General features: G+C 39.4%; 1 protein-coding gene across 3 annotated transcripts in view; it reads left to right on the top strand.

Annotated features, from left to right (window-relative positions):
• DYM (dymeclin) overlaps positions 1–25,964 on the top strand; it is a 241,845-nt gene that overhangs the window by 43,776 nt on the left and 172,105 nt on the right. For all 3 annotated transcript variants that reach the window (XR_008557825.1, XM_008148270.3, XM_054724507.1), the window contains 3 exons: positions 1,005–1,098; positions 2,073–2,203; positions 10,739–10,811. Coding sequence is in view for 2 of the 3 variants with exons in the window: in XM_008148270.3 (XP_008146492.1) it covers positions 1,005–1,098; positions 2,073–2,203; positions 10,739–10,811 (298 nt within the window). In the remaining variant the exon portion in view is untranslated. The remainder of the gene's footprint in view (positions 1–1,004; positions 1,099–2,072; positions 2,204–10,738; positions 10,812–25,964) is intronic.

Below are 25,964 nucleotides of genomic sequence, written 5' to 3'. Positions count from 1 at the left end.
GTCTTCTCTCAACTCTAGGCTGGCTTTGCTGAAATACTCACCTTTTAAACCTGAAAAAAAAAATTTAAACAAATTCTTTAAAATTTTGCCTGGTCAGATAGTGCCCCACTGGCCACATTATGTGTCCTTCTTTATGTGTCTTCATTTTCATTAGAATAATTTGTGATTATCTGAGTAGTTTTATCTTTATGGTTTATTATCTATACTAATAATAGAGGAATATGCAAATTGTCCAGGACACCATCACAGTAACAATAATGACCGAACAGCAGGCTGTGTGGGGCAACCAGGCCAGCAGGGGGGTTAGTGAGGGACGACCAAACGACTGAACAGCAGGTTGCGTGGGGCGACCAGGCCGGCGGGGGATGGGCAGTTGGGGGCGACCGGGCCGGCAGAGGGGGGCAGTAAGGGGCGACCAGGCTGCCGGGGGGACAGTTAGGGGTGATCAGGCTGGCAGGCAGAGGTGGTTAGGAGTGATCAGGCAGGCAGGCAGGTGAACAGTTAGGGGCAGTGGTCCCGGATTGTGAGAGGGATGTCTGACTGCCAGTTTCAGACATCCCTCAAGGGGTCCCTAATTGGAGAGGGTGCAGGCTGATCTGAGAGAAACCCCCCATGCACGGATTTCATGCACTGGGCCTCTAGTATTCTATATACTGGGGATATGGATGATCAATTTTTGAGCTTTTTAAGCATCTGTTTTTCTAAAGAGAATGATGTGTGTATGTAAATTGTGTATGTATATTAACTGTTACATATTTTCTTTACAATTTTGGATTCTCAGATAAGATGGCTATTTTCTCCTGCTGTTTCTAGCACTTCCATTTTGTACATTGTTTTTTTGTTCAGAAAGAATTCCAGCCAAGTAGCAATTTCTCTCATTGCTTATTGACAATAGGCTGATCCATGAGCAATGTCAGTTTGACATTTGATTTTATAAGTGTTATACACTCACTTTGCTTTTAGTTCTTAATTTTAACTTTTTAAAATCTTTCTTTCTCTTGCAGTTGAAAACAATCCTCGAACTGGAAACCTTGGTGCATTGATTAAAGTCTTCCTTTCTAGAACCAAAGAACTAAAACTTTCAGCAGAATGTCGGAAGTAAGCTGCCTGATTAATCATGTTCTTTTCATATTTAACAAGGAGTATTTTTCATCTATTAGAAATCGATTATGGTCTTTTAAAAGCTATTCAAGGAATTACACTTATTATTAAGGGAAAAAAGTAAAAGAGAGGTTTTAATTTGCTGTCCAATTCACTGGGGGGAGATGATGAATTCTGGAATCTGCTTTCAGCATTTTAGATAATCTTTAGAAATATATTATTTAAGTAGACTAATAGTGATATAATTATTACTAAAAAGGTCATTATTCCCCATTATTACTGCTGGACATATGACTTAATTTGAGTACTATTTCATTCCACATCTGTTTCCTTAGTTTCTTTCATTAGATGAAAGAAGATTCAGAGTAGGTATTATATTTCTATATTAGATGCAATAGAAAGCTAACCTTTTATGTGCTCAAGCATTTTTTAACACCATTTTTTTTCTGGTTAGCTCTTAAAAGATTGTTCATTGCCCAGCTCCCAAACAAATTATATTGAATCCAACAAAAGTTTTTCTTGTGAGTTCACGGTTATTAATACAAACAGCACATATTGTACTGTGCTTCTGGTGATACTCCATTTAAAAATTTGGTTGAGTATTTGCATATATTCTCCTTATGGTACTATGTATTTTTAATTATTTTAGCTTTCTTTTCTTTGAATTGCCTGTGTGTGGGACAGCTATAAAGTTAAGAATAAAGAGCAATCATGCCTAAAGGATAATATTTTTATTATGTTGACTTGCTATGTAAAATACATAGAATGAAATATGAAGTAAACTATAATAGATTTCACTGGTTCAGTGTCGTAAATCATGAGCCATTAAAAGATATGGACATTATTCTAATATTACAAATACAACGGGCAAAACGATTGATCAGTTATGAAGAAATCATTGACTAGAAGTAAACTGATCGTGCTCATGATTAAATATTGATTCTTATGTGACCTTGGTTTTTCTTTTTTAGTCACATCTTCATTTGGCAGACAAACAATGCTTTGTTTATTATTTGCCATTTGTTGAAAGTGTTCATCTGTGAGATGTCAGAAGAGGAATTACAACTTCATTTTACTTATGAAGAAAAATCTGGCAGTTACAGTAAGTATTGCCTTTGAAGATGTTCTGGGAATCACATGTGTAACAATATATAAGCACAAAATTTGAGGAATAAAATTAAAATTTTAAAAATTCTATTGTTCCTCTCATAATTTTTATTTTTAAATAACCTGACACTGTCACTCTTTCCCCCCTGTATTAATTTAAAAGAACCAAGACTCTCATTGTTTTTTTCCTTTTTTTTAGAATAAGGCAGCCAGTAAAATTGAAACTTTTATTTATTTTTATTTCATGCATATGAAACATAAAAATAAAAATCATAGGTATTTCTTTCAGAAAACAGATGTCAGTTTAAGTACCATTACGAGGGCAATGCATTATTAAGTGAGACAACCAATCAGAAGATTTTGTAAGTATTAAAGGTTACTTTCATAGATATAACAATAGTCTCTGAGTCTGGATGTCTTTGGAATTATTTGATCAGAAATAACATTTTCAAGGACAGTTTTATGATGCTGATGTATGTCATCTTTTTCTGAAGATACAGGAAAAGATTACTGTTTTTTCTTGATATTGCTGACGGGTTTCTTTTTTTTGCCTGTAGTTTTTAAGATCAGTTGCTCGCGTTTCATTCCTTAACATTAAAAGTAACAACCTGGAAAGTAAAAGGGGAGAATAGGATTGTTAACAAATGAAATATGGGGAATGCAGTGTTTTGCATCTAACCTTCATGCTATCTCCTCTCTTTCTGAGGCCAATGGCAGTGTTGGTCTTGCATTTCTTGGGTTTATTTTTCAAAACACACTGTTGCTTGCAATTGGTGTTCTTGCTTATTACTTAGAGCTTTTACATTGATTTTTAAGACATGAATATGTTTAATTTCCTGGTTTGATAATCAACCTTCCAAGTTTGTTAACTATATACTACTAGAGGCCCAGTGCATGAATTCCTGCATGGGTGGGGTCCCTCGGGGTGGCCTGCGGAGATTGGGCCCCAGCTTGCGCCCCCAACCTCGCAGCCCCGTAGACCCACCTGGCATCCTGCCTTGGCCTGGCGCTGCCCACTCACCTGCTCCACCATCCTGCCGCTGTCCTGTTCTCGTCGGGGCCCATAGGGGCCAGCAACGCCTCCATTGCCGCCTGCTGCCAGTGCCATGTCACCAACGCCCGCCATGTTCTGTGCCGCCCCCTGGTGGTCAGCACATGTCATAGTGAGCGGTTGAACTCTTGGTCTTCTGGTTGAACGACTGCCTGAGGGGACAATTTACATATTAGGCTTTTATTATATAGGATGTTTAAAAAATTAGAGCTTTTAATCGAATTGTGTCCTGCTAGTTTTGTTAGTTTTGTTAATGCTAGGCTTTGTCTTTGTGGGACCAACAGTGCCAAAACATAGTTCACTTAGGGAGTTGTAAATCTTTGCAGGAAGTGTTAGCAGTAAGAATGGAGTGAATGTTTATCCCCAGAGAGCCTCAGAGGATAGTCCAACCAGCACCTGTAACCTTAACACTTGGTTTGTATTATGTCATAAAAGTGTGTATATTTTATACTTTTATTTAACCACAATATCACTTACCCTATATAATAAAAGCCTAATTTGCAAATCGACCAAACAGTGGAACGATTGGTTGCTATGATGCACACTGACCACCAAGGGGTAGACGTTCAATGCAGAAGCTGCCCCCAGCCCACAGGCCCTGACCGGAGGCGGTAGGGGCGGGGCCGGCAAACTCGTGGCGCCAGGCCAGCCAAGGCAGGTGCCAGTGGGGGCCCCCTGATCACCCTGCCGGTTGCCCCACAGATCAGCCCTGATCACTGAGCAGGCCTAGAGACCCTACCCGTGCATGAATTTTGTGCACTGGGCCTCTAGTCTATATATATAAAAGCCTAAGTGACAGTTCCAACCGGTCGACCGAACAACTGGTGGACTGGTCGCTGTGATGCGCACTGACCACCACGGGGCAGATGCTCAATGCAGGAGCTGCCCACTGGTGGTCAGTGTGCTTCCATAGCCAACCTCCCCTGGCTGGCCAACCTTCCTGCAGTCCTTTCCCCTGGCTCTAATCAGGGCTGGGCGAGATGGCCTCGATTGGCCCCAATCACCGGCCAGGCAGGGCAAGGGACCCCACCCGTGCACGAATTTGTGCACTGGGCCTCTAGTTTACATATAAGAGTATTTTACATTACATAACATTGAGTAAATTGATGCACTTGAGAGATACACTGTGTTTGTTTTGGGGCCAAATGTCTTCCTGGGGTACCCTCTCTGTACCCGCACTCCCTGCTCATCTTCAAGTTGGAGAAGCATGTGTCTACCTTAGGCCACATTCTGAGTGGCCTAAGGTAGACACAGTGTAAAAATGACACTTTTCCAGCCATGGCCATATTGTCAAGATGGTTGTGTCATTGAAAGAGCCCTCTGTGAGGTCTGATAATTGGTGATTCTGTCTGTGCTGACAGACTGTCCTCTTTTATACAGTTAGCAATTCAGACTTTTATACATGCTCTTTTCATTTTGTTCTTTTTATTTACAGTTGAGTTTCCTGTTGGTCCACCAGTTTAATCCAGTAAATATTTTTTTAAGGTTGAAGACTTGCTGTTTTTGACATATGTAATTATTTTCATCTTAGCCTTATTACATGTTAGTTTGAGACTTCTTATCACATAGTAAAGTCTTTTTTATATTTTTTGCCAATGTCTTTTTACAGTTTATGAAAGTATGATGCACAGATACTGTTGAGTTGGAAAATATGGAACCTGACTATGCAGTAGCTGAAAACATCCATTTATCAGTGAATATCTGAATTAGGTCTGTGAAGGACTGTTTAGGGCCATGGTCGGCAAACTGGGGCTCGCGAGCCACATGTGGCTCTTTGGCCCCTTGAGTGTGGCTCTTCCACAAAATACCACGGCCTGGGCGAGTCTATTTTGAAGAAGTGGCATTAGAAGAAGTTTAAGTTTAAAATATTTGGCTCTCAAAAGAAATTTCAGTTGTTGTACTGTTGATATTTGGCTCTGTTGACTAATGAGTTTGCTGACCACTGGTTTAGGGATAGATAATATACAGTAGTACAGGTAGTTTGAAGGGTGAAATGACAGAAGTAGAGAACCATCTGCCAACAGTTGAGCAAAGTTGAGAATAAACAACTATTCTCAATTGAGAGACTGAAGATAGAAGCAAAAAAAAAAAAAAAAATGGGGGTGGGTGGGTGCGGGAGGAGATAAGGTGAAAGGATGGTCCAAAGAGGAGGCCACGGGGGTCAGCAGCACAGGGAGAGCACAGGTTTGCATGGGGGAGCATACTGAGGGGAAGACAGGCAGGCCATTTGCTGAGAGCTGGGAGAGCAGGTACGTGGGCCTGCGGAGCGTAGTAACCTGTTAGCACAGCTTTGTGGAGAGAAGAGAGACTAGGGACTTGTCAAGTCCAAGGAAAAGGCTTGCTTAACTACATTTCCTTGGCGTAAAAGAGTTCCGTATAAATTTATTTCAAGAAATTATTTTGTGGGGCTTGCTCTCAAGCGTAGTGAATTCAACATACCTGTTTATTTTTGCTTTCTCCTGAAACCCCAATAAAATCAGTAAGGGACTTATAAAAAGTCATGTACTCATTACTCAGTTTAAGAGGAGGAAAGGGGGATACAATGTTAACAACATTTTGCAAGTTGGAAAATTGAGTAATGGTGAACCCAACTGATCAGTGAAAACTGAAAGCTAAATGCCTTCGGGGTTGGAGAACTCTAGAAAAAAAGCCAGTTCTTACCTCAGAACCCTGGAAAAGCTTAGGAGTTGGAAGTACCAGGTGTGTTCAAAGCAGACAATGTTATTTTTAGAAAAGAGGAAGTCCATTTGCTTTTCGTTAAGTTATGATGAATATTTACAGGCATATTTGAATTTGCTAATTAGAAGTTTAAATATGATTTTTAATATAGAATAGTAATTCCAATATTAGCTTCACAGTGGTTTTCTGAATATATTTATAGTAAATGTAATCTAGCCTTGTGTCTTCCATTTTTGCTCTAAATTTTTCAGGCACACTATTCACCTGTTTTTGGAATATAGCTCTGTTATTTCTTGATTGAGTTTTTTTAGTGCTTGTATTTGGCACAGTGTGGTATTGGGCAGCATTGAGAAATAACAGCTTGACTTTACTAATGTAAAGAAAACAACAAAGATTAACTCTATCTGTTAATAGATTTTTTAATAATTACATGTAACCTGATTTAAATGACCCATGTGTTTCTTTTTTCTGGCCACTTCTTTGTTTTCCACCAGCACTGTTTTTTCTCTTCTTCAAGTGAGTGGTTTTTAAAAATCGCTTTGCCCTCTCTCCCCTCCCACTCTGATGGAAGACATTTGACTATGACATTATTCTACTATGCTCTGGTCCACTCCCTAAGGCCAAAATGAGAGCGTGGTATCTTAGCATTTGGTACCGGAGGGTGCCGAACAGGAAGAATAGGAACTGAAACTTAGTTTCAGGTATGGATTATCGGAGCTGTTAGGACCACAGATTCCACCTTGTCTTTCTTGCTTCTTCCTCTGGTGACGCTCATAGAGATCAGAGACGCGGGGTTAGGGCTTTAGAGGGAGAGAACCCTAGGGATAGGGGTGAGATTTCAGTTCTGCATAATACTGATAATAATAGTTTATATTTATTCGTTGTTTGAAATTACTTCCAAATTGGATATTTAAGTCAAGGACTTCCAGTATGCGTTGGTAAATGTATAATGTATCACCTGGATGTGTAAAACTAATATGTGGTATTTCAGATTTCTTCCCTAGTGTGGTTCATAGTAGTCACTTACCATGGAGTTTGTATTTAGGGTCTTCAGTGAAACATGGGATGGTTGACTGGATTTTCGCCCCAACTTGGTATAATAGCAGGTCTTTAAAAATAATGGAAACATGGAACAGACTGATGAATCTCAGAGGGAAAGGGGATGGGAAGAGATTAACCAAAGAAGGTATATGCATATATTCATTGTCCTTGGACACGGACAATAGGGTGGTGAAGGACAGGGGCAGGGCAGGCACTGGGTGGAGCAGGACAATTGGGCGGGGGAACAGGGGGACATCTGTAATACTCTCAACAATAAAGATAAAAAATAGAAAAGTAGAAAAAAATAATTCATTAGGTTGTTTTTTTCTTTTTCTTTTTTTGGGGGTCTGGATTTGGGTTCAAATCTGGGCTCTGCCCCTTACTGTAAATAAACTAGTATGTCTGGGTCTTGATTCTTCATTTGTAAAAGGATGATAATCATACCTACACCTTAATAGTTATGATCAGGATTAATGTGGGATAAAGAGAATGAAATAACGCAGTGCCTGTTCAAGGGTAGAGTTCTCAAATATTAGCTATTAATATTTTATCCAGAAGCTAAGATTTAAACTACTAAAACACTTGACTGCAGCTGTAGAGGCAATTTAAAACTCTTAAAGAGATAAAACTGGGTTGTAAACTTCACAGTACAATAAACATACTGAATCTCTGCAGTCTTTTGCCCAAAGAACCTCAGTTTACTGTGTCATTCAAATTTCAAGGGCTTTTAAGATCATCTTTCTTGAAATGCATGAGTGAGTTACTATAATTTCTGGCAGGTGACTTTATATTTACTTATTTTTATTGGAACTAAGAAAGATATTTATCCTCATATGAAAGCTGAATGATATAAATACTGCTTGGAAAATAATGCAGTATGAGTGACTTTTGCTTGATGTCAAACCTGGTAAGCAGTCAAATCTCATCACTCTTCACTTGATATGCAATTATTTGCTTCTAGATTAGCTCAGAAACAAGCATATAGTATTCTGCAGGACTTTCTTCTTAAAGTAAATGGAAGTTGTCAGATTTCAGCTGGAAATTCTTTATTCTTGTCTTTTGTTTTGTTAGAGCTTTGGCCTTGACATGTTACATTTTACATATATGAAATATGTTTTTATTATTTTCATTATTATGTTAAGTTGATAACAAAGCTGTGAATATATTCCTTAATTGACCCAGCTGTAAACTTGACCAAGGTCATGATTTGGATGGCACATAGAACTGGATAGAGAGTTCTTGTCACCATATTAAGATTTAAAAATTGGCGTTTACACCCCTGGAAGGAAAACAGAACAATCAGGCACCATCTGTGGGTCCTGAGTGCTTGTTTCTGCACCGTCTGTAGTTGAAACACTGCTGGCTGTTTGGCTAAATAAAAGTATGTTATTAAACTGTCCAATTCATTTGGTCTGAAATGTTCTGTAAGGAATCAGTGAAGATTTTAGATGTTCTTCTTGGGTCTGGGTCGATGCATTCTGTAGGATGAGTCAGGGAATGATGGTTTAACAAACACATATTGAATATGTATTATATGTCAGCAAATGAGCTTGTTGGAATAGGTTGTAAATTCACGTGAGTTATGTTGGACAGCTTTGACAATGAGGAGGATTTTAGTTAGATCCTCTTATTGTGTAGCCTCAGAGACAAATGTTACTTATTTCCTTGTTTTACTTTCTTCACTCATTGAGCTAATAAGCCTACCTCTTTTAAAGTGAGATTTAATGTGGTTATTGAACTTGATTCTTGCTGTGTATTCTTCTTAGCCTTGATTGGTGTGTTCATTGTGACTTAAATGTTCTCTTCAAGCTTGGCACTCACCTCTCAGAGGGTTACTGAGCCAGTTCTATTTATGGCAAGGCAGGAAGGGGTTTCTTCATAATTCCTGACTACTAAGGTGATTGTGGTCTAGAAAAAAGAATTGCTAAATTTTTTCGAGACTCCAAGTGCTTTGATGCTTTGGAAATAACCATTAGATTTATACTTAGACAGCTGGGTTCAGTTGAGCAAACATGTATTGAGTATACATCACATGCCAAGCTCTTAGTCATCATCCTTGAGAAATACAGAGTCCAATAGAAGCCTGCTTACATGTAGAGAGAAATTATGATACAATGTAACCAAATTATGCAGTGAAAGACATATGAACAAGGCATAGATGCGGCCTAGATGATTATTTTTGTTCAAGGGGAGGAAAAAGTTGCGTTTTATGGAGGAAAGGAAGATTTAGGATGGTTCAGGTAGATAAAGATTGGCTTTTTAAAAAAATTAGATTTTTATTGTTGGAGGGCATTCCAGGCAGAATGTTATTGAGGAGGCATAAAGTGGCATGTAGCAGGTAGTTTGGTATCGCTGGAATATAAATTGTGAAAGGAATAATGGGGGGAGATAAAGGTAGAAACGGATACAGAGCCTGTATCTCGAAGGGTTTGGCATGCTGTACTTTGGAGCTTGGAGTTCTTTCTGATGCATAGTAATCAGCTTAAAGCAATTATAAAGGTCTAAGGCAGGAGAATGAAAGGATGGACTATGGTTAGGTCTCTCTGATAATCTGGAGTTTGGATTGGAAAGGAGTAAATTTGTAGGAATACTAGTAGGAAGGTTTAAAGAAGTTCAGGAGTTTTAATTTAATAAACGTGTTTAACTGAACTGAGATCATGCAATAATGAACAAAGGCATGACAGGAAATGAAGAAAAGTGTAAATAACAGAGAGGTGACTGTAATTGATAGGACCTTGAGATGAATAACAGAGAGAACAGTCTGTGTTTTGGGTTTTGGTTAACTGATGTAGTCACCGAAAAGGAGAATAAAGAACAAGTACGTGGATTTGAAGTGTTGGGACAAATGAGTTCAGTTTTGAACGTATTGAGCTTGAGTACTGGTGATGCATCTAGGTGGAGATGGCCCGCAGACAATGAATATAAAGATGAAGTTCAGTGAAGAGACAGGAGGAAAACTGTAGGAATCGCCAGCATACAAGTGATGACTGATAAAGGAGATCACAGGGAGCGAGACGAGGAGAAGGAAGCCAATGGTGGCACTCTGGGCAGCGTACCAGTAGTTGATGGGTGTTCTGAGGAAGTGGATACTGGGAATGAATAGAGAGAGAGGTAGGTTAGAAATAAGGCGTCCTAGGAGCTGGGGAAGAAAGAGTAGGTGTCTCAGTATTGTCCAAAGCCGGAAGTCACTCAGAGCAGGATGGGACAGAGGAGCATTTCCACTGGGAGGGTAATTTGTAACCTGCCTTTGCCACTTGTTCATAGGACTTGGAAATCCATTTTACCTTTGGCTTTTTGTCTGTGAAGAGGTAGGTGTCTGGCCTCTTACTCGGTTTCAGAATGTCATCTGTGGAGTCCCCACAGGTTCAGAAAACGTTCTTTGAAGTCTATCAAGAAGATCAAGGGCAAGGCCTGATGTTTAGGGGTCTGAGGGGTGTCTATTCCTGATTCAAACAAAGCAGCTAGAGCAGCTTGCTTTTTCATGTATTTTATATATTTGGCTACTGGCCTGCAGGAGTCATAGTTACCTTCAAATGTTAAAAACTGTATAATTGATAGCTGGTGTTCAAAATTCCTCTATAGATGGAAATCATAATAGATGCTAACTTACTCATGATTTGGATTTTATTCAGAGATCAGCGTTAATGTCTGAGTTTATGTGATAATTATTCTTATTCTCATTAGGAAGGGAAACTGAACTTCTAAACAATTCCATTCTATTTTATACCTTGTTAACAAACTTTTTGTGTATCTTACCAGGTTCTGACTCAGAAGATCTTTTGGAAGAATTAGTCTGCTGTTTGATGCAGTTAATCACTGATATTCCACTCATGTAAGTTCTGGCTACATCAGGGTTTGTTCTATCTTCTTTGTATAGTGAAGATGGTAATTGATGATGTTGCCCCCTTGGAGCACCATGAATCATTATAATATCTGTGACGTTTTTCACCTCAAAGATCTAATTTTTATTCTCTTGCGGGGAGGGGTCATATCATCTCTGTTGAGAATGCATACTTTAAAGAAATTATTTTTAAAATAAAGAAGTAGAGCCGAAGCCGGTTTGGCTCAGTGGATAGAGCGTCGGCCTGCGGACTGGAAGGTCCCAGGTTCGATTCGGTCAAGGGCATATACCTTGGTTGCGGGCACATCCCCAGTAGGGGGTATGCAGGAGGCAGCTGGTCGATGTTTCTCTCTCATCGACGTTTCTAGCTCTCTATCCCTCTCCCTTCCTCCCTGTAAAAATCAATAAAATATATATATTTTTAAAAATGTAGATTTTAAGATTCATCATCATAGAACCTCAATCTACATGGGGATGTCGTTGGAAATGTGCTATTTGCCTATAGTCCAAAAAGGAAAGACAGGTATTTGTGGAAAACGGGCTCCTGGCCTCTGTTGTGCATAAGTGCAACATCCAGGATTGTAATATAGATTTAGAAATGGGATCCGCCAAACCCTGTTGTGGTTTGGAGCTTGTACAGCTTGGAAGGCAGGGCCCATGCACGACGAGCTGTTGTGACGGACACAGCTATTAGCATGCCTTATGTCCTTTCCTCACCCTTCTTTCTAACAGATCTCCAGGATTGTTTGGGGGACAGTGTATGCCCAGCTTAGTTTTGAGGCACCGTGGGAATAGAGAATGTGCCCGAAATGTGGCCCCGTGACAGTTTGGGCCAATTTCACGTAAGCAGAAGTCGTAAGCTTGTAGAGCACTTACCTTCAACTTTTTGCTCTTTGTCCTTCTTCTCTTCCTTCCTGGAATGTGGAGGCAGCATTTAGGCATCTTAAAAGTTTGATGATGACTGTAGCATGCAAAGAACAGTGTCCTGGGAGCCTGGGATCTTGGTGATATTGCGGAACTATTACACCAACCCTAGATCACTTATCTTTGGATTTCTTCTTCCATGAAACAAATAAACCCTTATTTTGGTGAAGCCCCTGTGGTTAGGTTTCTGTTACACGTTGTCTGCTGTTTACTTGTCATAGTATGTGTGATGCTTCATGTGTTCCTGATTTAATTTTAGAAATAGCACTACCTCTATTACATTATGTCCTTACAAATACCAGCAGTATCTTCTAAATGAATACTTTTCTTCCTTTGTTGATAATATATCTTGAAGTTAAGGGGGATGGAAATAGTAAATCCCTTTAGCTGGTAAATAAGCCAGGAGTACAGTGACTAGACCAGCCACTTAAACACTCTTGGGGAGCAAGCAGACAGTGTTGTAATATATCAAACATTTCAGTGTTTTAATGTGTTTATACTTTTTAAATGAACTGAAAATGCACAGACAACCAGATGTCTTGTGTTATGTACACTCAGCTTTAACCAGCTGCTGAAACCATTTCTTATGATTTAATATTCTTGGAACTCCATCCTCCAAGGTTTGTCTTGGTAACTGTTTCCATGTGAAACCAAAGTACTCTTTCAGTGTTTCATCTACTGTAACTATAGTGCAGCGTTACAGATCAGCTTATAATTTAAGGAGGAATATTAACATATGGGAACCAGGATGCTCTCACCTGAGCATCAGCAGTCTCATTATAAACTTTCGCGTTAACATTGGCACGCCAGTGCTGCGCTAGCAGGTGAACAGCAAGAGGAATCTAGTTCTCTTGGCTACCGAGGGCAATTCTGAACTAGCTTACTGTGAAATCATTTTGTTAATATTGAGAGCAAGTGATTATCGAGAGCATTGATATTTAGAGATCTATACGTAAACTGAATTTTAAATTATACTCTATTACTAAGAGAACAGGATCCCTAAACTCCCAGAATTTGAAGGAATAATTTGTGATGAAAATTGACTTTTAAGTCAATACTGCTTTGCAGTTTGGATTTCTTGATAAAATATTAATTCTCTGAGATTGTTAATCTTCAGTGAGATTAAAATTGCCCATCTTACAGGATTCCTTCCTTAACTCCTCTCAGCATTTATATATTTGAAGTAAAGATTAAGTCATGCATGGGCTTCTGATTTGACATTTGTCAGTCTATGTTGGGTTGATCCACTCGAATTGAGATGTCTTCCAAAAATAAAGCCGTCTCTGTAATTATTAGGCCTGCTCCTTGATCTCAAGGAAGTGAGTGGGAAAGGAATAAAGTAAGATAAAGGTATTTTCTCGGGACCCTGAGAGGGGATCAGAAGAAGGTGGTTGGCAGGACAGAGCTGAAAGCAGAACACTTAGAGTGACAGTGTGTCAGCTCTTGGCGTTACTGTAATGACCCGGGACTCCGCCAGTGGTGGAGGTTAAGTGGGGTCCTAGCAGTTAGATTGTATGGACCCCAAACTTATGGTTTGGAAACTGTTTGTGATGCTTTTTAATTATGAAATAGAAGTTATTTTGGTGACTAGAACTGGATTTTTTCCCTTTTATGTCTTTTTGTCTGTTTTTGTTGCTGTAGTTCTTTCAAAGCGATCACTGTTAGTTGTAAATGACGATGCCCTTGTCAAGGACAGGCCCTCCCCTCCTCCTTTTCTCTGGTGCCACCGCTATGGACAGGTCCCTGTGCCATCGGCTCAGAGCGGGCCTTTCTGTTGGCCCAGGCCAGACAGCCTCTTCCTCTGGGGCCCACTGGTGGGTTCTCCCTCATCAGCCTGTGAACAGTCATTGAGAACTGGGGCTGCTTCATTCCAGCCTGGGCCTCATTTGCCGATTTTTACATTATAATTTAATCTAGGAAACTTTACCTAGTTTTTTCGTAAGTTAAGTACTGGCAAAGATGAGATTTTCATAATTGACTGCCTTCCCTGCCTTTTTCCGGTGTGTGTCTATTTTTTGTCGAGTAGAGGTTATCTGTTAACCCTGTCATACCACTCATTCTATTTCAGCCACGCTGGTGTCCTTGCTAATTTGGGACCTGCCAATCCCCTCCGGCCTCCGAGGCCTGTGCCCTTTCTTCTTATTTTCCCTTGAATATCTCCCGTTAGATACCTGTAGGCTTATGTCCTGACCATATGTCTTTCAAGCTTCTTTCTGCTCAAAGGTCTGCTTCTTAGAAAGAGCTGCTCTGCCTTCCCTGAAATAGCACCCCTCTCACTCTCTGTCCTTTTATCTTGCTTTATTTTTTGTCTGAATAGTCATCTCTACTTTTCATATTATCTGTTCTTTCTCTTACTTGTATTTCTCAAATAAAATTGGAATGTGATCCCTAACAGGTTTGGCTCAGAGGATAGAGCGTCGGCGTGTGGACTGAAGGGTCCCAGGTTCGATTCCGGTCAAGGGCATGTACCTTGGTTGCAGGCACATCCCCAATAGGGGGTGTGCAGGAGGCAGCGGATCGATGTTTCTCTCTCATCGATGTTTCTAACTCTCTATCCCTCTCCCTTTCTCTCTGTAAAAAAATCAACAAAATATATTTTTTTAAAAAATGGAATGTGAGTTCCATGAAAACAAAGATTTTTCTTGTGCCTGCATTTATTTTGCTCATTGCTATGTCACTAGTACTCTGGTTTGCCTGATTCTCAAAAAATTTTTTGTTGAATCAGTAAATGAGTAGGGACACAACCTATTCCGTGTGCTTAAAGCATTTTGTTTGTTTCCCAGCATCTTGTCTACATTGTGCTAAGGCGTGTTCCATTGCAAGTGCACTGGCCAAAGCCCTTTGCAGTTGGTAATTATATTATGAGAATTCAACGTCTTATAGACATTCATAGTAGAAAGGGTGATTAGGGGCTGAAACACTTGAGAAATAACATCTAACCATGTTTTTTTTTTTTTGAAGTTATTATTTGGCCTTTTATTTTTTTAAGTTTCTTTTTGAAGCATTGAATTCTATTTAACCCTTAGTTTTATTTTTTTTATTATTTTTTTATTTTTTTAAATATTTTTATTGAGGTATTATATGTGTACATATCTTACTATTACCCCCCCACCCCACACCCACACATGCCCTCCCCCCCCAGAGTTTTGCGTCCATTGTTTATGCTTATATGCATGCATACAAGTCCTTCGTTTGATTTCAAAACTCCCCCACCTTTCCCAAACTTTCCCCCTGTAATTTGAAAGTCTGTTTGATGCTTTACTGTCTCTGTATCTATCTTTTTGTTCACCACTTTATAATGTTCTTTACTATCCCTAAATGAGTGAGATCATGTGGTATTGTTCTTTCATTGACTGGCTTATTTCACTTAGCATAATGTTCTCCAATTCCATCCAGGTTGCTGCAAATGATGAGAATTCCTTCTTTTTTATTGCAGCATAGTATTCCATTGTGTAGATGTACCACAGTTTTCCGATCCAGTCATCTGCTGATGGGCACCTAGGCTGTTTCCAAATCTTAGCTATTGTAAATTGTGCTGCTATGAACATAGTGGTGCATATATCCTTTCTGATTGGTGTTTCTAGTTTCTTCGGATATATTCCCAGGAGTGGGATTACTGGGTCAAATGGGAGTTCCATTTTCAGTTTTTTGAGGAAACTCCATACTGTTCTCCACAGTGGCTGCACCAGTCTGCATTCCCACCAGCAGTGCACGAGGGTTCCTTTTTCTCCGCATCCTCGCCAACACTTGTTGTTTGTTGATTTGTTGATGATAGCCATTCTGACAGGTGTGAGATGGTACCTCATTGTTGTTTTGATTTGCATCTCTCGGATAATAAGTGACTTTGAACATGTTTTCATGTGTCTCTTGGCCTTTCTTCTGTCTTCTTTTGAAAATATTCTGTTTAGGTCTGTTGCCCATTTTTTTATTGGATCATTTATCTTCCTCTTATTAAGTTGCATAAGCTGCCTGTAGATGTTGGAGATTAAACCTTTATCAGTGATAGCATTTGCAAATATGTTTTCCCATGCAGTGGGCTTTCTTGTTTTGTTGATGGTTTCTTTTGCTGTAAAAAAGCTTTTTATTTTGATGTAGTCCCATTTGTTAATTTTCTCTTTAGCTTCCATTGCCCTAGGGGCAGTGTCAGTGAAGAAGTTCTTGTGGCATATGTCTGAGATTTTGTTGCCTGTGGATTCCTCCAGTATTTTTATGGTTTCCCGTCTTATGTTTAAGTCCTGTATCCATTTTGAGTTTATTTTTGTGTATGGTGTAAGTTGGTGATCTAGTTTCATTTTTTTGCATGTATCTGTCCAGTTTTCCCAACACCATTTATTGAAGAGACTGTCTTGACTCCATTGTATGTTCTTGCCTCCTTTGTCAAATATTAATTGAGCATAGTGGTTTGGGTCGATATCTGGGTTCTCTAATCTGTTCCATTGATCAATATGTCTGTTCTTGTGCCAGTACCAGGCTGTTTTGAGAACAGTGGCTTTGTAATACAGCTTGAAATCTGGTATTGAGATCCCACCTACTTTATTCTTCTTTCTGAGGATTGCTGAGGCTAGTCGGGGTCTTTTTTTATTCCAGATGAATTTTTGGAGAGTTCTTTCTAGGTCTGTGAAATATGCTGTTGGTATTTTGATGGGGAGTGCATTGAATCTGTAGATTGCTTTGGGTAGTATGGACATTTTAATGATGTTGATTCTACCAATCCAGGAACATGGTATGTTCTTCCATCTGTTTATGTCTTCCTCTATCTCTTTTTTCAGTGTCCTGTAGTTTTCTGCGTATAGGTCTTTTACCTCCTTAGTTAAGTTTATTCCTAGGTATCTTAATTTTTTTGGTGCGATGGTAAATGGGATTGCTTTTTTAGTCTCTCTTTCTGTAAGTTCATTATTGGTGTATAGAAAAGCCATAGATTTCTTGGCGTTAATTTTGTATCCCGCTACATTGCCGAATTCATTTATTAAGTCTATTAGTTTTTTGATGGAATCTTTTGGGTTTTTTATGTACAATATCATGTCATCTGCAAATAAGGACAGCTTCACTTCTTCTTTTCCAATTTGGATGCCTCTTATTTCTTCTTCTTGCCTAATTGCGATAGCTAATACTTCCAGTACTATGTCAAACAGGAGTGGTGAGAGTGGGCATCCCTGTCTTGTTCCTGTTCTTAGGGGAAATGGTTTTAGTTTTTGCCCATTGAGTATGATGTTTGCTGTGGGTTTATCATAAATAGCTTTTATTATGTTGAGGTATGAGCCTTCTATTCCCACCTTGTTGAGAGTTTTTATCAAGAAAGGGTGGTGGATTTTGTCAAATGCTTTTTCTGCATCTATTGATATGACTATGTGATTTTTATCTCTCAATTTGTTTATGTGATGTATCACGTTTATTGATTTGCGGATATTGTACCATCCTTGCATTCCTGGGATAAATCCTACTTGGTCATGGTGTATGATCTTTCTGATGTACTGCTGGAGCCGATTTGCTAGAATTTTGTTGAGGATTTTGGCATCAATGTTCATGAGGGATATTGGCCTGTAATTCTCTTTCATTGAGTTGTCTTTATCTGGTTTTGGTATTAGGGTGATGCTGGCTTCATAGAAGGAGCCTGGAAGTGTTCCTTCCTCTTGAATTTTTTGGAATAGTCTGAGGAGGATAGGTTTTAGTTCTTCCTTGAAAGTTTGATAAAACTCTCCTGTGAAGCCATCTGGCCCCGGGCTTTTGTTTGCCGGAAGCTTTTTGATGACTGCTTCAATTTCTTCCATAGTTACTGGCATGTTGAGCTGTTTAGAATCTTCCTGATTGAGTTTTGGAAGGTTGTATTTTTCTAGGAATATGTCGATTTCCTCTAGGTTGTCCAGTTTGTTGGAGTAGAGTTGTTCGTAGTATTTTGTAACAATCCTTTGTATTTCGTCGGGATCTGTTGTTATTTCACCTCTTTCATTTCTGATTTTGTTTATTTGGGTCCTCTCTCTTTGCTTCTTGGTGAGCCTGGCTAGAGGTCCATCAATCTTGTTTATCCTTTCAAAGAACCAGCTCTTGGTTTTGTTGATCTTTTGTATTGTTTCTTTGGTCTCTATGTCGTTTATCTCCGCTCTGATCTTTATTATTTCTTTCCTTCTGCTTACACTGGGCTTATCTTGTTGCTCTCTCTCTAACTTTTTGAGTTGTTGGGTTAGGTAATTTATTACCATTGTTTCTTGTTTTTTGCAGTAGGCTTGTAGAGCTATGAACTTCCCTCTCAGGACTGCTTTCGCTGTGTCCCATAGATTTTGGATTGTTGTGTTTTCATTGTCGTTTGTTGCCATGATGTTTTTTATTTCTTCCTTGATGTCTTTGGTAACCCAGTCATGGTTTAATAGCATGCTGTTTAGTCTCCAAGTGTTTGATTTCTTTGGGTTGTTTTTATTGTAGTTGATTTCCAGTTTTATGCCACTGTGATCTGAGAAGATACTTGATATGATTTCTATCTTCTTGAATTTGGAGAGACTTTGCCTATGTCCTAACATATGGTCTATCTTTGAAAATGACCCATGTGCACTTGAGAAGAATGTATATTCTGTGGCTTTGGGGTGAAATGTTCTGAAGATGTCGATTAATTCCATCTGTTCTAGTGAGTCATTTAGGTTTGATGTTTCTTTGCTGATTTTTTGTTTAGAGGATTTGTCCAATGGTGATAGTGGGGTATTGAAGTCTCCTACTATGATTGTATTACTGTCAATCTCTCCTTTGATATCTTCCAGGAGTTTTTTAATGTATCTTGGTGCTCCTGTATTGGGTGCATATATGTTTACCAGAGTTATTTCTTCTTGTTGGATTTCTCCCTTTAGTATTATGAAGTGGCCTTCATTATCTCTTGTTATGTCCTTCACTTTGAGATCTAATTTGTCAGATATAAGTATTGCAACCCCAGCTTTTTTTTCATTTCCATTTGCCTGGAAAACCTTTTTCCATCCCTTTACTCTCAGTCTGTATGCATCCTTTTTTTTGAGGTGGGTTTCCTGTAGACAGCAGATATCTGGGTTTTGTTTTCTTATCCAGTCTGTTACCCTGTGTCTTTTGATTGGGGCATTCAATCCATTTACATTTAAAGTTATTATTGATAGGTACTTATTTGACGCCATTTTTATTCTATACCCCTGTGTACCTTCTTTGCTTCCTATTTCTTTCTTTCTTTTTTTTTTTACAGCAGACCCTTTAGCATTTCTTTCATTGCTGGTTTGGTGGTGATAAACTCCCTTAGTCCTTTTTTGTCTGTGAAGCTCCTGATTTCACCTTCAATTTTGATTGATAGCCTTGCTGGGTACAGTATTCTTGGATTTAGACCCTTCCTTTGCATGACTTGGTATATTTCATTCCATTCCCTTCTGGCCTGATGAGTTTCTGTTGAGAAATCAGTTGCTAGTCTGATGGGGGTTCCTTTGTATGTAACTGTCTGTCTCTCTCTGGGCGCTTGTAAGATTCTTACTTTGTCGTTGGTGTTTGCCAACTTAACTATAATGTGCCTTGGCGTCGGTCTTTTGGGGTTCATTTTGCTTGGAACTCTGTGAGCTTCTTGGATTTGTGTGGGTTTTTTCTTCCCTATATCAGGGAAGTTTTCTGTTATTATTTCTTCAAACAGGTTTTCTATTCCTTGCTCAGTTTCCTTTCCTTCTGGCACCCCTATTATCCTGATGTTGTTTTGTTTTGTATTGTCCCGAAGTTCCCTTACGCTCTCCTCAATCTTTCTAATTTTTGTTTCTAGAAGCTGTTGTAATTGGGTATTTTTTTCCATCTTGTCTTCTAGCTCACTTATGCGGTCCTCTGCTTCATCTAGTCTACTCTTGATGCTTTCTATTGAGTTCTTTACAGCAGCGATGTCATTTTTCATTTCTTCTTGGTTCTTCTTCATTTCTTCTTGGTTCTTAATCATATTGTCGAATTTGTCTTCCATCCTTTTTAGCCACTTTATGACCATTTCTCTGAATTCTTTCTCTGATAGGTTGTTTGCCTCTAAATCATTTACTTCCTTTTCTGGTGATGCCTGCTTCTCTTTCCTGTGGGGGCTGTTTCTTTGTCTCCTCATGGTCTCTCTTCTCCGGATGTCTGGTTATATAGATTTCTCTCTCTTTCCGTGGCGCAGTGAAGAGTTCCTTTGAATCCGAATGTTTGCGCTGATAGGGGACTGGTGGTCTGGTGCTCCCAGCAGTTCAGTGTTTGCAGAAAGTCAGGTTTCCACTAAAATCCTCCTTTCCTTGCAAGATCCTAACCATGTTTAAGGAAATGCTGACTAGTGTGGGACAGTTCAGGGACAATCAGCTAATATCTCAGTAGTCTCCAGATTATCCCTTCACAATATACTTTCTTTTTCATTGAGTTCATCCTCAAAAAAGTATATTGTGAATATACTGTGTGTCTGTGCTGTACGAGGCCCTGGGCAAGGAAAGAAGTGTCTTTTGAAGAGCTCAGGGATGGATAGATACATAGAAAGGTAGCCCAGTGAGAGGAGTAGTTGAATGCTGCAGTCATTTCCAGCCGTAGTGACTAGCAGTGGCTGGGTCATTAAAGAGGCGGAAAGGGCTCTCTGGGTGTGAACATTGAGAACACTGCATTAGTTTGATTAGAGCAGAGGGTTTGTGGGAAATTAGGGCTGGGAAGCTATGTTGTTTGATGGCGTCAAGACTTGAATGTTAGCAGGAGTAAAGGTTTGATTGTGTTTAGGGTTCCCTGTTTATTAGGATATAAAAGAACAATATATTTTTAGAGCTACTTTTCTAAAATACATTTTGGAAGTATTAGGGGGAGGATAAAACTGATTAAGAATCTTTATGAAATTCTCTTTATCCACAGGATTATTGAAATGTAATAAAATGATATCAAATGCACACTGATTCAACCCTTAGACTAATGGTATTGGCTTAGATGTCATACTGTGGAAAATTCGAATATTGAAAACGTTTGGTGCTAACGCTGAGTACGTGGTTTAAGAACCTGAAGAGCCATAAACAGTCTCCTTTTGGAGTCTGCAAGTTGTTGGAAGAGAGTGAACGAACTGCAGGGCCCATGGCTGGCACGGAAGGCCTCGCTGTTGGGGAAATGCCTTTCTACAGCCCTGCGTGTCGATGCCCACGTCTTCTCCAAATGCAGCTCGGCGGGCGGGTGGCTGAAGCCCGTCAGCATCGAAATTTTAAGTGCTGTCAGGTGAACAGCTCCTATAGCTTTCTGGTGGAATTGGGCATTTATGACATTACAAGCACTGAATTAAAGACAACGGTGTTTTAATGTACCATTCCAGTTTTTTATGTTAAGTTCAGAATAGCTTTTTAGCTTGAAAATGGATTTCTGGTGCCTCAAGGGGAGAAAAAAATTCCAGTTAAATAATTTTTAATATGTAAAACTTAACCTGGTTTATTGAAGAAATCTGAGCAAAATATATCCAGCACCACAAATGTTTATTTTATAAGATATGTGCTCACATTGTTCATAAATGCTAACTGCCTGGTGCCAAGAAGTATAGGGTGTATCCTGTAGTGCAGAAAACACCACTGGTTCTGAATCCAGAAGGTAGAGTTTGAATCCTAGCTCTACCACTAATCATCAGTGTCCCTCCAGGCTTCAGTTTTCTCATTGTAAAATTGGGGTTAATAGGTCATAGATTGTGACTTGGAAAATACATTTGAAGACATCGAGTGTAGTTGTTTAGTATCTTAGACATGGAAACTGAAGTGTATGAGTTGAGAGACCAATTCACGTAGCTGTTGAAGGAACAGCTAGGCAAGTCCTTCACTGTACTGGAGGGGCCCGCAGCTGAGAGGGAGCATCTCATCCTGGGATGGGGTCTGCCGAGTGCTCTCACTACTACTCTGTTGCTCAGGATAGTGTTGAGGACAAAAGAAATATACTTGAAGATGTTAAATGCTTTATAGTGTGTTCTCTTACACATACTAAGTATAATCAATTTGCTTCTGAGTTATTTTTCCTATTTTAAATTTCTCAATAAAAAGTAGTAGCACTTGGTCATTAACAAGTGTAGTGGTCATAGGATATAGGATGTGTCAGACTCAAAAGGACAAGGCTGCATGATCTGTGTGGGAGCTGAAGCCAGTTTCTGTTGCATCAAGCTGTTCCGAGGAGTTTCTCTGGCTGTTTGGGAGGACAGGTTCTAGCCTGGCATTAGGTGTGAAAGATGAGCAAAAGCAGAGTCCTGAATCCTGGCCATTTTGCCTGCATATGCATATTTTCTTACAAGTTACAGGCTGTTTAGAGTCATATAATCATTGGGTTTTTAGAACTAGAATTAAGCTTTTTAAAAACCTTATTCTAGCCCTTTCATTTTGTACATGTCATTGAAGTAGAGAGAGGGAAAGTGACTTTCCTAAGGCCACTTGCAGGGTTCTTAGGTAGCTCAGCCCTGTAAACTTGCCCCTCTGCCTTCAAAGAATTTTTACTTTTAAAAAAGCAAAACTGGTACAGAATGCTTTTGTTAATCTCTTTTACTATTATTAATACATGAATAGCAAAATATGGATGAGGTGATTTGACATTAACTGTGAATTTTAATTCTACCAACAAATAGTTGATTTTTTCTTTTTTTATGCCACCTATATAAATCAATTCTTTTTTTTTTTAACTTAAATAGCCACACTCTTTTTTAAAAAAAAAATGAGAGGGAGAGAGATAAAGGGCCTCTAGTCTATATTATAAAAGGCCCATGAGAAAGAATCATTGATCGGTTGCCTCCTGCACACCTCCTACTGGGGATTGAGCCCGAAACCTGGGCCTGTGCTCTCGGCCAGAATTGAACCCAGGACCCTTCAGTCCGCAGGCTGACACTCTATCCACTGAGCCAAACCGTCTGGGGCTAAATTAGTTCTTTCCAAAATAATTTCTTTTCAGGCATAGTTCAGATTACATTGTATTTGGATATTTAATATTAGCCATTGATGCTGACACAGTTATTTTAAATTGTTAATATATGTATGCACATGTTTTGAGCAAAAAAAAATCAAATAGCTCTGAGGGCTTTTTCTTTGTCCTATTCCTTTATTTCCTTTCTTCCCCAGAGACAATAATTTTCAATTCTTAGCTATTCTGGTGGTTTATATAAACCTTTACCATTATCCTGCCTTTATATTTCTAAATAATATAACACTTAAAAATTAATAGGCTTTATTTTTCAGAGCAGTTTTAGTTTCACAGCAAAACTGAGCAGAAAGTACAGAGTTCCCATATGCACCCTCACCCCACACATGCACAGCCTCCCTCACTCTAAACAAATTACACCACAGTGATACATTGGTTAGGTTTAATGAACCTACATTGACCCATCATTATCACCCAAAGACATAGTGTAAATTAGGGTTCACTCTTCATGAGTGTTGTACATTCTTTTTTTTTTGATAATGCAAAAACAGATTTATTTGTATACACCCCACTGAAGGGAAGCAGTCTTCTGACAAATGGAGAAGATTAAGATTGTAAGTAGCTGACTTGGGCACCTACTACATGGGAAGACTTACTTGCTCTGTTGCCTTCAGATGTTGGGTTGATTTACCTCACACTTCAGCAGGCTTTTTCAATGGGGCTTCCTCCTCCTGGGCCTGATTTTCTAAATTCTTACGATATACTAGCTGGTGGTGCAGGTAGTTGGTGTTACTCTTCTGTTCACCCGGGTTCTTTACCAAGAAGCATAAGACATCAGTGTCATTGTTGGCAGCAGCTGTAGTCTTCACATCTAGCAGGAGCTTGGTTAACTGGTTCTCCAGTTCCAGGGCAGATTGTAGAGCTCCTAAGCCGGTTCCCCAGTTATCTGTCTCAGGCCTCTTACTCACCAGCAGGCAGATTTTACTCTCACGTCCTCTGAGAGATCTTAGGAATTGCTTTCCGTGTTCCTCTTCACCTCAGCTTGGTCTTCAAAGAAGGTGGAAAACGAGGTTCTTCTGGGCCTTTGATGTAATAACAGGCCACAGGTAAATAAGCATCACTGAGGTGCAGCTCACAGGTGCCATGTGATCAGTAGCAACCACACACTCTCAGAGAGCGGGTGCTTGGCTGCCAACTCAGCTTCCGAGAACACCAGGCATAAACAGTCTCATTCTTCTTTTAAAATTGATTTTTAGATAGAGGAAGGGAGAGAGAAACATTGATTTGTTCCACTTATTTATGCATTCATTGGTCAATTCTTTTTTAATGATCCTAACTTTCATTTATTTACTTATTTAATTAATTATTTTTACCCTTCAGCCAGTTTCTCCCAACTACTGTATCTTTTTATTTTATTTTATTTTTTACAGTATTATATATGTCTCCCATTCCCCCCCCCCCCGCCCTTTACTGCCCTCCACCAAGCCCCTGCCCCACCCCAGAGACCTTCACCACACTATTGTCCATGTCCATGGGATGGAGATATATATATATATATATATTTTTTTTAGAGGCCTGGTGCATGAATTCATGCACGGGTGGGTCCCTCAGCCTGGCCAGCTATCCGGGCCGATTGGGGGTGTCTCGCCCAGTCCCTAACGGGGGGGATGGGGGGGCTGGCCGGCTTGGGGGGGGGTGGACCGTGGGAGGTTGGCCCGCCTGCGTTGAGAGTCTGCCCCCTGGTGATCAGTGCACGTCACAATGACTGGTTGACTGGTCGGTCGTTTGGTTGTAACAGTCACTTAGGCTTTTTATATATATATATATACATATACATATATATATATATATATATATATACACATACATACATATATATATATGTTTTTTGGTTAATTTTTTTCTGCCCCCTCACTCCCCTCCCCTTTGAGATCTGTCAGTCTGTTCCACGCATCCATGCCTCTGGACCTATTTTGTTCATCAGTATATTTTGTTAATTAGATTCCACATATAAGTGAGATCACATGATACTTGTCTTTCTCTGACTAGCTCATTTTGCTTAGCATAATAATCTCCAGATCCATCCATGCTGTGGCAAAGGGTAAGAGATCCTTCTTTTTAAAGCTGCATAGTATTCCATTATATAAATGTACCACAGCTCTTTTATCCATTCATCTACTGTAATGGGCACTTGGGCTGTTTCTACATCTTAGCTATTGTAAATAACGCTACTATGAACATGGGGGTGCATATATTTTTTCTGATTGGTGTTTCGGGATTCTTAGGATATATTCCTAGAAGTGGGATTGCTGGTTCAAACAGCAGTTCCGTATTTAATGTTTTGAGGAAACTCCACACTGTTTTCCATAGTGAATGCACCAATCTGCATTCCCATCAGCAGCGTACTAGGGTTCCCTTTTCTCCACATCGTAGCCTCACTTGTCACTTGTTGATTTGTTGATGGTAGCCATTCTGACAGGTGTGAGGTCATTGTCATTTTAATTTGCATCTCTCTGATGATTAGTGACTTTGAGCATTTTTTCATATGTCTCTTTGCCATGTGTATGTCCTCTTCAAAGAAATGTCTATATAGGTCCTTTGCCCATTTTTAATATATATATATATTTTGTTGATTTCCAAGAGGAAGGGAGAAAGAGAGAGATACAAACATCAGTGGTGACAGAGAATCATTGATTGGCTGCCTCCTACGTGCCCCACACTAGAGATTGAGCCCACAACCTGGGCATATGCCCTGACCGGAATTGAACTGAGACCTTCTGGTTCATAAGTCGATGCTCAACCACTGAGCCACACCTGCTGGGCCTCTCTTTTCAATGTCCTATAGTTTTCCGAGTATACGTGTTTTACCTCCTGGATTAAATTTATTTTTAGGTATCTTATTTTTTTTTTTTTGTAGCAATGGATAATGCGATTGTGTGTTTTCTGTGTTTTTTTTTAGTTTCTCTTTCTGAGGGTTCATTATTGGTGTATAAAAATGTCATCGATTTCTGGATGTTAATTTTTGTAACCTGTCACTTTGCTGAATTTATTTATTAAATTTAGTAGTATTTTGGTGGAGTCGTTAGGGTTTTCTTTGTACAAGACCATGTCATCTGTGAATAATGTTATACATTTAATGGGTGTGACAAGTGTATAATGACATGTATCCATCATTATCTACACTAATAAAAGAGAAAAATGCTAATCGACCATACCTTCACTACGCCCACAGCCAATCAGAGCAAGTATACAAATTAACCCAACAAAGATGGCGGTTAATTTGCATACGCTGAGGGAGGGAGGAGTGAAGACTGAAGACAGCATAGAAGGAAGAGGGAGGGAAAGCGGAAAGCAAGGCAGCTGCGGGAGGGAAAA

Source organism: Eptesicus fuscus, chromosome 12 (genome assembly GCF_027574615.1).
Source record: "Eptesicus fuscus isolate TK198812 chromosome 12, DD_ASM_mEF_20220401, whole genome shotgun sequence".
NCBI lineage: Eukaryota > Metazoa > Chordata > Mammalia > Chiroptera > Vespertilionidae > Eptesicus > Eptesicus fuscus.
Note: the sequence above shows the minus strand (reverse complement) of the source record. Positions and strands in the feature narration are given on the sequence as shown.